This window comes from Sinohyriopsis cumingii, chromosome 8, assembly GCF_028554795.1.
Source record: "Sinohyriopsis cumingii isolate HCF-2022 chromosome 8, ASM2855479v2, whole genome shotgun sequence".
Lineage (NCBI taxonomy): Eukaryota > Metazoa > Mollusca > Bivalvia > Unionida > Unionidae > Sinohyriopsis > Sinohyriopsis cumingii.
The window spans coordinates 100,736,025-100,750,598 of NC_142968.1; the positions used below are offsets into that span (position 1 = coordinate 100,736,025).

The following is a 14,574-nucleotide window of genomic DNA, read 5'->3' on the forward strand; positions in this document are numbered from 1 at the left end:
TATAAATAACTGTTTTCATAGTCTATCTGGTTCAATATTTTTAATCAATTTGTATTCCTGCGCAAGCTGATTAACGGTGCATAGATATACAACTAGGTGGTTAGACAGATGCTGACAAATGGGCCTCAAATCAAGAGTATAGCAGAAGCACAAATCCTAAATGATTTAGGTTATATCAATTCGGTTTCTTGAACCATAAATGTGTAACGAAGGTTTGGTCAATATGATCCAATCCAGGCATCACACCTTAATGGGGCTATATGGTTACATATCACCGAGACAGGGGCCCCGAGTGACCGAGTGGTTTAAAGCGCTCTCCGTTACGGATCACTGCCATCTCACCTCTGTCTGCGTGGGTTCCAGTCTAGGATTCGGCCAATGTGGGTATGCGAGAAAGCTTGCCAGTAGCTTCTCGTGGGTAGGTGGTTCTTCCCAGGGTTTTCCCGGGTTCTTTTTCTACCATTAATACTGGCCGCCATGCATAGCCTATCGTGTGCTGAAAAATGGCGTTAAAACCCACAACAACAACATCACCGAGACAACGTCTTTAGTTTTGTTAAGTACAGGCATGTGCATACTACGGCCCGCGACCTGGTTTTATCTGCCTATTTGTATCACATGGCGTATTCTTAAAAAAAAAAAACGCATATCCGTCTCTCGTCCTGAATTAAATTGCACACGCCTGGTTTAGCGAATACGGGTAAAAACACTTTTGGTAAAGGTATTCCTGACAGAAAGCCAGACGTGGGACCATAGCCGGAGTCTATACACCATTTTGACAGAGCAGTACGTTTCAAAATGAATGCACTGTGTGACTGATGTACGTGGCATTAAGAAAAGAACAATAAGGTGCTCAGTGCAAAATCTCATATTTTTTATGTCTATGCCCATGCCGCCATCAGCAATAAAAATAGTGCCGTCAGAATGCTAATGCGGTCTTCCGATTGCTTCCAAGGTGACATATACGATTGAGAAGACTGTGGACTAATTATATTCCCGTTCTAATCTCGCGGCCCCGACTGGCTAGAAATGCCCCGATTCATTGTCCTGCGACACCTCTGCCTCAACTATCATCGTCACGAAGCGCTTGGTCAATCCATCATATACCGGGCAGACCGTAGATGGCATTTTATTGGTCGCTTTTAATTCATTTGCAACAAGAAAAAAGAAATTAAAACTGAATCATAAACTTTATTTATAATTCATTATATCCAAGCACTAAAACTACAATGCTTAAAAAAAAAGAAAGAAGCTAAAACCCGTTTTGACCATTTAAGGCACTGTTGTCTTTCCTGTTCGATTGCCAAGAACTTGCTTATCACAGTAAGTAAAAGACTAGAACATGGTATTAGAATATTTCATGAACGATGGCATAAGAATTGGATTCTGCAAATGTTTGGTAACGTCTGTTCACTGATATACGTTACAAAATACATACGGGTTATTGCCCAAACATTTACGACCAATTAAGCGAGCTTCACCATCTTGAAAGTATTATACTGTAAACCGTTTGTATCAGCTTATAAGACGAGCAAAACTGCAACCAACAAAGATCCTGATCTGCCGTAGCATAGTGCGTTTACATATCAGGGTTTATGTTGCTTGTTCTACTTACTACTCCAAACAAACTGCACAGACCCAGATTTCCGGGCCCATTATGCGACGGCTGATCTAGGACTGCGGTTTCAAGTTGGACTCGACATATAAATGAGCAAGGACGGTAGCTGCTGTGCATGCTGATTTATGACATTGCTGCGTAAGGTTCTGTCTCAGACTGTGTTCCATACTATATCTTAGTGGTAAAAGTGTCGTTCTTACAATACAAATAATCCCATTGCTATTTGAGTTTAATGTCTTATTTTGACATCGAAAATAAATACAGACTGGTGATTGATGATAGTAGAATAGCAATATAAACGGTTAAGAATGGTGGCACAAATCAGAATATGAAAATGTAGTACAAAAAAAACGATACGTTGCGTTTTTGTTTGTTGTTTGCTCGGGGTTATTTTTGTTTGTTTTGCTTAATTCATGCGCTAGAAGCTTTAGAAAAATATATTACACTTAAGGAAAATATTTCTAAAATGTACAGTATTACAGAACAATGTTTAGAAATTACAAAAAAATGATAATTTAAGATCATACCGATGAATATTAACAAGATTGAGTGTTATAGTCAAACATATTTATATGTTCACATAGTTGCAACAGCCTTTATGTTATATACTCATTTTCTTATTCTACCAAAGGCATATATATATATATATATATATATATATATATATATATATATATATATACACACACACACACACATCTACATCACAAGTTTCATCGATACACAAGAATATTAATGCGCAGATAATTCCGACCATGTGAAATTTGAAGTTAGTCGCGCACTCGTTATCACTTTCAAAAAGAATTGTCACTTTTGGTCGACCTGAAATTGAAATTTCGAGTCATATTCTGAATGAATGCGAATTGCAACAGCTTTTCCAGAGTGTCTGGAATGAATGGATGTTTATTTTGATGGTCGATTAAACTCAATTCCGCTGGACCTGGATTTATTAGCTGTATCAATTCCACAGAAAATACATGTGTCTGTGATTTGATCAGGGAGGTACGCGTCCTGACTCATCTGCATGTGGGTTTCTGTTCTGTCATTGAATGCTTAGAATCATAATGTGGGGAAAATATGAAATCTTTCAATATTCAAATTATCAAAAAGACGCTATGGAATATAACGTTCATTTCATCTTGAGTGCAGTAAGGAGAATGTTATTACACTTGGAACGTATTTGAAAATACAGTACAATTTAGAAATGTATAATCAAGCTTTAGAACCCATGACATAGCTCATGTAATTCAGATTTTCAGAACTAAGAAAGTACATTTTGAGGGATTTCAAGATGCAAAAATGTAAGTATATTTTTGGACATTCTTATTAATCAGCTAAAGTAGACAGGTTTATTACTGGTCACTTGCATGCTCCCCCAGCTATGTTACCACATGTATGGCGTCTATCGCTAGCCAAAATCCAAAACATTGTATCAAAAAAGTTAACGCGGAAAATTGCAAATCAGCTGGTGTGTGACAATCCATTCAGCCAGCGGAAATAAGAATTCTTCGTCGTCGTCGCTTATTGCTTTTGATGCCCATACCTTTCTACCAAAACCCTCAGTTTCATTTTTCCTTCCTTACGAAATTATTACTTTCACTTATAAAATGGTACGTATCTGATAGATATGCAATAGCCCTTGCCCTCGTTATGCTTTTCTATGCTATTGTTATATACATCAGATAGCTCTGATCATAGTCTGAACCATTCCATTAAAGAAACTTTACAAACATTTCTCCTAAATTAACCGTTTAAATGATCATAAAGGTATTTTAAATTCTGCGTCTCTCACGTTTGTTGTGAACGTTGTGAATATAATGTTCATTCATTACCTGTTCGAATGCTTCATTTGTGACTATCATCTCTAATTTCAAACAGACGAAATATCTGTTTTTGTTCATTCATAAACAAATCTAATAATTTAAACCTATAGTCTACTACATGAGTGTACATGATTTGTTTACAAAGTAGTTCCTAATACACAATACAATATACTATTTTGAGGCAATATCAAGGTTTCAGTATCGTAGAAAACTGCAAGATTCTGACAATGTAAAGTTAACGGAGAAAAATGAATATATATATATATATATATATATATATATATATAACGGTGTCATGTATTTTTGCCGATCATGTATTTATCCGGTCACGATTTTCTTCGGCATTTACCAGCAATTTAGCTATATTATTCTGCCACCTAGCGGGAACTCTGAGGTTCAGTGCCCATCGTATTAGTCTGCAAATTCTGACATCCACCAAATAATATTGTTTCGACTGGTAATTAGTTTAAACAATCCTCAGTAAGCATAAATTTCCTGTACTACATAATGACAAATATTTAATCTAAAAAACGCTCGGTTGTTTTTAGCACATGTCACGTGATCAAACTATCTTTTTATACTGTTGAAGAAAACAGCCTTGCATCATCAGTGCTGGTCCTTGTGAACTTCTACGTTTTTGGCATTACAGACAAAACTACCAGTTAGGTGTAAATACCCCTCCGCTCAGAATCTTACAGATCGTTAATGTTAAATGCAAAGAATATTACTGTAGAAATAGCAAGAAAGTTGTTTAGTGTACCAATTAAGCACTTAAGTCCTTAGATGGGGAAACTGTTTCACTTGAAAACGTTCAGATTAAATTTCAGTGTTTTACAAAACACTAAAAAATGTGAAAATATTTAACTGTAAAGATTATTATTACTTTAGAAGAATAAAAATTTATACAATTTTATATTCAATGACTGGAGACTGTGTTTAACTTGTGTGACATTTTATCAGTTATATACAAGGCGATTTTCATGTATATGAACTTCATTTTGTGACCACTAGTGTTCGATCTAATTTGACCAGCGAAAACTGATGACGTGTTTGACACGAAACAAAACCAGAGTATCCTCCATGCTGTCACTTTATATGCTAACCCATAAAATCAAATTTTAATTCTCAAGTCAAATGTAGGGCACATGGTGTTGTAACCATTATCTGAATACTATGTTAAATTGTGGCCCAATATGGGAAATATTTTGACAGAAGTTTTCACACTGGGGAATACGCATTGCCGGGAGAACGTGATAATCTTTACTTTATCAAAGGTGCCTTCTGAACACATGCTATAAGAAATTAGCTAAATGTTAGTCAATAAATACATTAAGTTTTACGCTTTCCAACGTTTACGTTACTGATGGATAAAATCTTTAACAGTTTCAACAATTCCTAGCTTGTTTGCTCAAACAATGGAATATCGGGTGCGTTATCTCCAAGAGACAGCTATATGTTCCATCGTGCAACAGAGACAGAATAAACTGAAGCTAAAGTGTTAAGAATTAAAAGAGAAAATACGAATTAAAAGTTCTACTCATTGAAGTAGATCATATATTTTGCTCAGTTATCTTCATCAGATGAGGACGAGGAGGAGTGTCTCTCATTTGGTTCCTGTTTAGGTTCATCACCCGTTGCATCCGTCTGTATTTCCGCTTCTACAACGTTCGGTTCCACTCTTACTGCTACAGATTGTCGTCTGCTAAGAATATTAGTCAGTTTTGTTCGTGTCAACACGCTGGTTTCATTCTGAACTCTAAGTCCTCTGTTTTCTCGAAGAACCTCTCTTAGATATGTCCAATCCTTACCAGAAACAGGCGAAAGGGAAATGTTGTTTTCATTTAAAAGGCATAAACCTTCTCTATTTTCCATAGTCTCTATACTGTCTTCGTCATCCACGTTTGAGACCCTGACAATGCGAATGAATATAGTTACATCTTTTTCCTGGTCATCGAATACTTCTTTCAATCCAACAAAAGCGTGCGAGAACGAGGCCGTAGGCGAATGGTTTAGAAATATTTCTATATCCATCTTGCTGCTGCTATTGATGTAAGGATCATCTGATAACCATTCTAACAATTTGTCTTCCGCCCGTTGAACATCGTCTGCTTCGGAATGAAACACCCTGATAAGGCTTGTAGAACCATCATCAATATCTATGGAACAAACTGCAACAGTTTCTTGTGGAAAATCCTCGTTTATACCAGTAGACCATAGGATATAAAATTCCTTCTTGTATAATTTATATTCATCCAATAGTGATTCATCCATCTTGGTTTCTACTTTATGGATCCTCTACACTGTTGCAATTATTTCAAGGCAGTCTGTAATAATAATAATAATGATAATAATAACAGTACACTGTCACCAGCGAAGTCGTTGTTAATAAAGTAATACCACTACCATCATTGTAAGAAAAAAAGTGACTTAATCATTTGTTAAATGATGTGTGATGTCAATTTCGCCACTGTAATACAACAACGTCGAAAATGTTCGGAATTAATTTGTGCACTTAATGTACATTTAGGACTAAAATCTCGCATGGGAAGTACTGAATGATAACTGGGTCGATACACCAGAGAATTTAATTATCTCCTATTGTATAAATTGACTCCCTTTTACCTTTTATTTTATATTAAGTCTCAAAACAATCACGCACAACTTCATACTCTCACCTGCAGACAGCAGTGAACAACGCGTCTCGCTCTGAACAAGATGTCTCGATCTGAACAAAGTATCTCGCATACAACAAGGTATGAAGCGCCGTAGCGGACAAAAGCTGTTCCAATCAGAACGTTGCCGTTCAAATTTTAATGTCAGATGTCCAGAATTCCAATTTCACGCGTTGTATCAGAAATGCTTGCCCTTAAAGTTCCATTTTCTAGATGGAGATTTTAGATCGTATCTGTTGAAGTAAACAGTAGTGGTTGAAAGTTATATTTTCTATATCGATGTTTTTTTTTGATTGTGTCGTGTGAATCACACAGCGGTGGTTGAAATTAGAGGTTGAAATCGTCGAGAATTCCTAATTCACGTATTGGTTCAAAGTGTTGTTCAAAGAGTTTATGTTGAAATTTCCATTTCATATGTTGAATATTTAGATATCATCTGCTGAGGTACATATCGCGGGTTGAAAATGTGATGTCCAATGTCGAGTTTTTAGATTGTAACTAGAAAAAGAAACTTTAAGGACATGCAGGTTGATCCAACACATAATATTGGATATCTCGACATACGACATTGAAGTTTCAATTGCAACGTTCTCACTGGACCAGCTTTTGTCCGCTATGGCGCCTCATAACAAGGTGTTTTGTTTTGCCCTATCGCCAGCTGCTATCGAGTAAGGTGAAGCGCGAAGCGGATGATGTTAGTATATAATATATACACATGCCGATATTACAGACTGAGACACCGATTTTAGTACTATAGCACAAATAATTATGGGGTTTGTCAGAAATAAAATCATGAACGACTTTTACAAACTCCGTACATATTTAATCAAACAGACGTATACTGCTATAAAAAATATCGTTTTCTCACATTTTGACAGCCTAACGGATCCATGTGTCACAAATGATTTAAATGCGTTGGTTGCGATCGGCCCAAGTACATAATGTCCTTTTGCGGCAAGTTTTGCATGAAATAAATAACGTAACGTTGTCACAGTATTGTTTGTAAATATCAACGTCAGTTTGAGAACAGATTTTACATAAGCGTCAGCTACAGCGGCATTACGCTTGAAAAAGGCAATCGTACTTGAAAAAGGCAATCGTACTTGAAAAAGGCAATACGTCCATAAAATATGCTCTTGATGAATTAGCCTTATGACGGGAATTACTCATAGAGAAATATGTTTTTAATAAGTTTCCAAAGTATCCATGACACCGACCGCAGGCTTTAAAATAGTGCATTTAAAAAGCTAGAGACGTGGTGGCTGAATGACAGATTCGTATATAGAGGATCTTAAATGGGTTGTGATTTAATACTGAATTTATTAAATAAGCTGAGCAATGTCCAGCTTTTTTGGACATTATTCAATGAGTTTCTTAAATTTAATATTAGATCATTACGTATCTGAATTCTGATTATCGCACAGCTTTAATTTTAATGGAAATATTAGTGAAAAAAGAAGAATATTTTAATTCATTCGGACTCAGACGTTACAACTTTGACTTATATAGCCCCTGAATTTTGTTGCTTTGTTCTATAACTAGTAAAAATGTATAAGTTTCAATTATAATTCAAAGAGTAAGTGTCCTTCAGAATAAATACTGGACTCAAACAACATAATTTTTCAACACAGAATGCTATATGCAAGTTCAGTAACGCGTCACATAGTTTTAGTTAAGTTAGAGAAAGTTGGATATGTGAAGGGAATATTGTGGATGCAGATATTCCGGATTTACAGTAATGTATCGGTGACCGGATATTTGTATTATTCGAGTTGGAATAGTAGACTATAGTAGACATTGATAAAGTCAGAACAACGTCACATGATAGTGGCTCTTTTATGGAGTAAACATTACGTGGTTGGATAACGTTTTTCAGTTTGGATACAGGTTTATGTCTACATTCTTCTGTAAACATAGGTGAGTTTATTTGCTCCTACAAGTTAACACTTAAACCACTCTTTTGTGTAGGGTGGATTCCATGTGACAGGTACGCAAACCACCCCTTTCCACAAGTACTCTATCAAGTGACCAATTCCATTAGTTTGATTTATTGTTGTTGTCCATGTTTGAGTTTTAATGCCATTTTTTCACCGCATGATAATCTGTACGTGGCATAACCAGCTCCATGTAGGAGTAAAAGGGCCACATTCAGACAAACGTGACCTTTTCCCGCAATTCCCTTCGGGCAGTCGATTCGAAAAAAATGGCCGCGAAAATGTTAGCAGTAATAAAAATATGAAACTTCGCATACTATATGTAAAGTACCGACGATGTGATAATATTATTAGCAATTACATCGCTCCCCCACCCCAGACAAAATATTAAATGCTCCAAAATTGCTATAAAAGAAGATGCAAATAATAATAATAATAATAATAATAATAATAATAATTTATTTGAAGAGGATATGACAAAATTAGATTCAAACATTAATTTCATCTGCGGCTCTGAAAAGACGTAATCTTACGGCCTACTGGCAAAGCACAATTCAGTACACGCGGGTAGGGGACGGCACCCTGATTGTAAAAAAGTGGTAAAAGAAACTTATGCTAATAGTGATGTCCGATTTTATTCAGTTAAATATCCTTCAACACTTAGCAGCGACTGTGAGAAAGAATAACTTTTTTTTAAAAAAAATTCGTACCTCTTCTTCCACAGACGTTGATGCAGTGTACTGCAACATGGAGTCTGTAAGTAGTGCAAATGATATGCCAGCGATACTTAAGCATAAAACATTTAGTGGCAAGGAGAAGTGGATATTGTATACAAATTGGAGAAATTGAACCTTTGCTCTTTTCCCCACAAACTGTTTTGCAAATAAAATGGATTCTAGTCAGTTCTGAACAACACTGACAGTCATTCCCAAAATAGGTACGAAGGCATATATTAGCCACGAGCAGCATTATATGATGAAAAGAAAAACAATGCTCCATGTTTTTGGTAATAATAATAACACGATGATCCCCAAAATGAACAGCCTTTAATATTTTCATATTCTCTGCTCATCTGTATATCTACATGTATGTCTGTCTACATACATGTCTGTCTGTCTACTTGCCTGCCTATCTATCTATCTATCTACCTATCTATCTACTATCTATCTATCTATCTATCTATCTATCTATCTATCTATCTATCTATCTATCTATCTATCACAATTGGTAACTCAGTTTTCTTTACTTTCTTAATTAATTTTTTGAGTTTGAACGGCCATTTTCTTGGTATCTTAAAAATGGGTTTAAGGCAAAATGTACAATATATAAGACTTTGGTCTAATATTTCCACGTTATGTAGATGACGGTATCTCCTTGTGTTCTGCTTTCATAAAGAACCCTATCTCTTTGTAAATGACAACACTGTAGGACGATAAAAGAAAATGTCTATTCGCACGGCAATGCCTTGGGGACGAGTAAAAAATAGTCTAAATGATGCAAACTGGGCTAAAAATAACACATCTGCATTAAATACCATTAAAGGTTTAGTGGCCGAATTATCGCACTATAAACACCATAAAAAGGGGAATTGTTCCATTGTATCTATTTAGTATGGCGGCCGTGTATTAAATTTCGCAAGGCGGCAGTTCGCTTACAATATTCGTAACTCGATCAGTGTCTGTCTCACAGTTTGGATTTGAATAGTTATGATATAGTGTGAAAACATTTACAGACTAAACCGTGAATTAATGGTTTTCCCCAATAGGAAAAAAAGAATAATCAAAATTGCCTTAATAATCCAAAATTGTGTTATCATTATACAGTGGTAATACAAGTATTTAAATGGCTTCAACGTATTTATCAGCCTATCTACCACGCAAACGACACAGGATCGAATCTAACACTATGCTGTTGAAGATTTATTTTTAGTGTATGCGTTTGTCACCTTAAATTATGAAACAGTTATGTTACTCGCATTTATTTTGCGAATTTAGATTTTAGTGTATGCTTTGTCTCTTTCAGCTATGAATGAATTGCTACATGGATCAGCTTAGGCCAATAAATCAGCCCTTCACCCGTCATGATGTTGATTTTCGGGTTATCGTCCATCAGTATCCACACAAATTTGAGGTGTTGGGGGGTTGGTTTATCGGACTAAGATCTACTGTGCGAACGTATGAAAAAACAGCAAACATAAACAGTAAATAGCTGGAATTATCTTTGAAATCTGCTATTTTCAATAGCACTGTACACGTTTTAACAAAAGTTACGTGTGAATATGGATTTAAAAGTAATCATCCATCAGTATCCACACAAATTTGGAGTCTTGGGGGGTTGGTTTATCGGACTAAGATCTACTGTGCGAACATATGAAAAAACAGCAAACATAAACAGTAAATAGCTGGAATTATCTTTGAAATCTGCTATTTTCAATAGCACTGTACACGTTTTAACAAAAGTTACGTGTGAATATGGATTTAAAAGTAATCAGTTGTAAAAATGGGTACAATTCTCAGATCTGGTACGCAGCAGGCATACGAACAGCTATGTACGTTAATCACTCGTAAATTATACGCATAGAGGCCGTGCAAATAGTCTTCCCTATTTAAGGTGAACAGCCTCAGCCACGAAAAAAATCTAATTTACTCAGTTTTCAAATGTCATACAAAACAACATAAATAAGTGTCATTCAATCAACACTAATATGTACATAACAAACTGTAAAAATAGGTGTCAACACTTTCCCTATTCGTATCAACACACAGTAGAAAAGCACATTGATACGTCACATCCGCCACCACCAAGCATGTTGCGCTATACTTAGTTTAACATTAACGATTAGCGACAATCTTAACATCCAACAGAACTGAACGAAGTATCATTTTCTAAAGTATGCAGCTACTCATACGTGTTACCTGATCAGTTTTTAATTTTGTTAAAATTTGTCTTTATCCAGTGGTTATGTGCTAAATAAAGAAGTGAGAGAACGCAATCAAGAAATGAAGGAATGCATGTTACTCAGATGCGGGGGGGGGGGGGGGCGGCTAATGGCGAGCGCAAAACATAAAGCAAACGCCGTTCCAACAGCACTACATCCCGGTCCTTTTTCTTACTTTGAATCACTCTTGTTTTGTGGTAAGTGCCTTCTCACACACTAGCGGGAACGCATACCACAACTATAATAGTTTTGATACAAGCAAATTCAATATATATACGGTGTAAGAGGAGAGGAAAAGAAGTTAAAAGTAAACCGCACGTGCTGGACGGTATACTATGATTGACAGGGTCCATTGTCAGAAAGGGTGATGGGGGTAATCTGTGGAAATTTTGCCACCCTGTATGATTTTTCCCTCGGACATTGTGGGTTCGTTTTAGCATTAAGTTCGAGTCGAGCAAACCTGTGATGTAAACAAGCAAAAATAAGCAAATATATAGCGTCTTTCGCGAATGTTGCGCAGTTCACTTCACTATTGCTAGTACCAAATACAAATGTACTTTCAATATGGAAAGAGTGATAGCCATAGGGGTAAAAATGTGTGATAAGCAGGCCCGGCCCTAGGATGTACGGGGCCCAAGGCAGCATGCGGAACCCAAGGCAACGTGCGATGAGCGCAGGACCCCAAGCAAACTAAAAGCATTGCGGAGTTGAAAGCGCGGGGCCCAAGGTGGTTGCCTCGTTCGCCTTGCCCTAGGGCCAGGCCTGGTGATACGACTGTTAGTTACATGACTGGAAAATACCAGTATGGCAGCTCCCATCATATGGCATCGTGATGTTTGCCAAATGTATTGTACGCAGGCCCAGAATTACGATGCAATCGCTCAATACTATCTCGATACCGTGATCGTTTGAGCATAAATTGCAATATCAACTTGCCAATATTTGCAATTCCGCACGCACTCATCCTGTTATGCCTACTAGTATTACCAATGACGAGAGGAGGTAGGTAAATCAATGGAGAGAGAGAGAGAGAGAGCGTGTGTACGTACATATTTGTTTGTATCCAATACTGTCCTCTCACAATATACTTGTTGTAAACAGCCGGCATGAACTGTTTACTCTTCGAGTCTCAACGTAGCACAAAAATAATGGACGTTGATTCTTCAGTTGCATGTATATATACGCCTATCTACATGAAAAAATTTCAACAATCTCAGCAAACCTGTATCTCTATCCCCAGCCTGCTAGATAGCGGAGCTGTGTCTCGCGCCGAGTCAACAACAGTACACAACACACTGATCGATGAATGACTGTATTGTGTACATATTCCCCGCTCCATAAGTCGGTTAAAGTTACATGGAACGGAATACATTTATTTAGGTCACGGAGGTGAGGGTCACACAATAGAGTTATTAATGTAGAATGGTGGTTATCACGCATTCTCTCTCTCTCTCTCTCTCTCTCACACACACACACACACAGACACGCAGACAGAGAGATATGTCTGTCTCTCTGTCACACATACAGAGAGAGAGAGAGAGAGAGATCAGCATTTCTAACATTATCTGTTACGAAATGGAAGATTTACGGGCTCTTTTCTGCTTTTGTGTGTGCCTGTGTTTCTGTTTCTTCAAAAAAGGAAAGGAGGAAAGGCCCTGTTTTATATATATATATATATATATATATATATATATATATATATATATATATATATATATATATATATATATACACACACACACACACACACACACACACAAGCGTGAATCAAACATCCGCTGAGGTACTTAGACGAGAGTTAACCGAATTGTTGAACTAAAATGAGTCATGACCGTATTTTGCACATTCGATGAATTGTGCCTTAACCTCAGACGACAGAAACCACTTGATGGAAAGTCTATTTTCGTATATGCCTCCAGTGATTTACCGTGATTTCTGTGATCAGATCGATGATGTTATACTGATTATACTACTTGGTGGTTTAAATGATATATCAGAACGTTTAGAATTTGAGGCATGGATAAATATGACCAGACTATCTACCAAGTATTTCAATAAGATAAAGGAAATTATATATTCGATTCAATAGAGAACTCAAACATAATATAAGGAAAGAAATACTTGTACTGGATTGAAAAGCGATTAGGAAACTAACTATTCTTGTTGTGAGGTCACATTTTCAAATGTTCTATTGTATATATATATATATATATATATATATATATATATATATATATATATATATATATATATAGTTTAGTAATGATTTTAATTTATTTATTCGTTTGCTATTGGAAATAAATCAATAAGTAACGAATCCACTATTTTTTTGATTCTATGTATTTAATTGCATTTCATTTTTGTCTTAAAATCTTCAGATAATGGAGGAATAAAAGAATATCATCATCATCATCATCACACACGCACGCACACAGAGACACGCAGACAGAGAGATATGTCTGTCTCTCTCTCACACATACAGAGAGAGAGAGAGAGAGAGAGAGAGAGAGAGATCAGTATTTCTAACATTATCTGAATCTCTTTCGGATCGAAGTTACGAAATGGAAGATTTACGGGCTCTTTTCTGTTTTTGTGTGTGCCTGTGTTTGTGTTTCTTCAAAAAAGGAAAGGAGGAAAGGCCTGTTTTCCAAGACACGCACACAGAAGCGCGAATCAAACATCCGCTGAGGTACTTAGACGAGAGTTAACCGAATTGTTGAACTAATTCGGCAGGTTGTACGTCAAGAACATGTCGACTTTTTACATCATGGTTGATAATAAAGTTCCGTTTTGTAGTGTTAGATGAAAAAGGGATTACATATAATGCTATTTTGGGAGAGAATTAACTTTTAGAAAGATTCCATGAAAATAGAAGGTACTTTGTGTTAATAAACATCCGCACATTCGTGCGCCAGTACATCGAAGACAAAAATCATACAATGTTCGCTATCAACCCCTCCTCCAATCCTCACTCCAAAGTTTATCATCGACAGCTGAAATAAACGGGAAATGGTCTTGTTTTGGGTGCACACTTTTTCGCCGCAGATTTTTGTTCAGTCTCTCATACACGAACTCTCGCCACAGGTAACCATTTTGCCATTCAGATATCGAAAACCATGTACTCCAACAGACAGCTGACCAGTTGAATGTCCATGTGCGAATCGTGACATGAGCTATTGTCCCTACAAGAGCTATCCAGATGAGTTGATAAAAGACCGCGAAGGTTGTGCACCGTAATTATACATTGACACTTTAAGCTGTCTAAATTTTGACATTTTTCATGAAATATTTTTGACATTTTCACAACTGAATTATGAATTTCGTTTCAATCTCTGGAACCATCTATACAAGTTCGATCCGACTGCCATCTGCATATATCCAGATCTATCTGTCGTCCCATACGGTACCGGTAGATCTGGATCTATGCTGTTTTGTATGAGTCATCAGTACAACAAATAACATAGACCTTAATCTGCATGTGCATTATGCTAAGACAGATCATGGTCTACGTTGCTTGCAGTCGGACATAACTTTAATCGAGTATATCCGGTACTTTTTCTCAAAAAGAACATAGCAGGTTTAAAAGAAA

The 14,574-nt window shown here is 36.5% G+C and overlaps 1 protein-coding gene across 2 annotated transcripts; it reads right to left on the minus strand.

The window, feature by feature from the left end:
• Positions 1–1,171: 1,171 nt before the first annotated feature.
• Positions 1,172–12,325, minus strand: LOC149794245 (uncharacterized). 2 transcript variants are annotated; one of them, XM_089968373.1, is made up of 2 exons: positions 12,208–12,325; positions 1,172–5,765 (listed from the first exon to the last, which is right to left on the minus strand). In XM_089968373.1, the coding sequence occupies exon 2, from the start codon at positions 5,710–5,712 to the stop codon at positions 5,005–5,007; it is 708 nt and encodes a 235-aa protein (XP_089824499.1). In that variant the 5' UTR covers positions 5,713–5,765; positions 12,208–12,325; the 3' UTR covers positions 1,172–5,004. The 2 variants fall into 2 exon arrangements, with proteins under 2 accessions (XP_089824499.1, XP_089824498.1); XM_089968372.1 differs by having other exon boundaries at positions 12,035–12,315.
• Between the last annotated feature and the right edge of the window lie 2,249 nt (positions 12,326–14,574).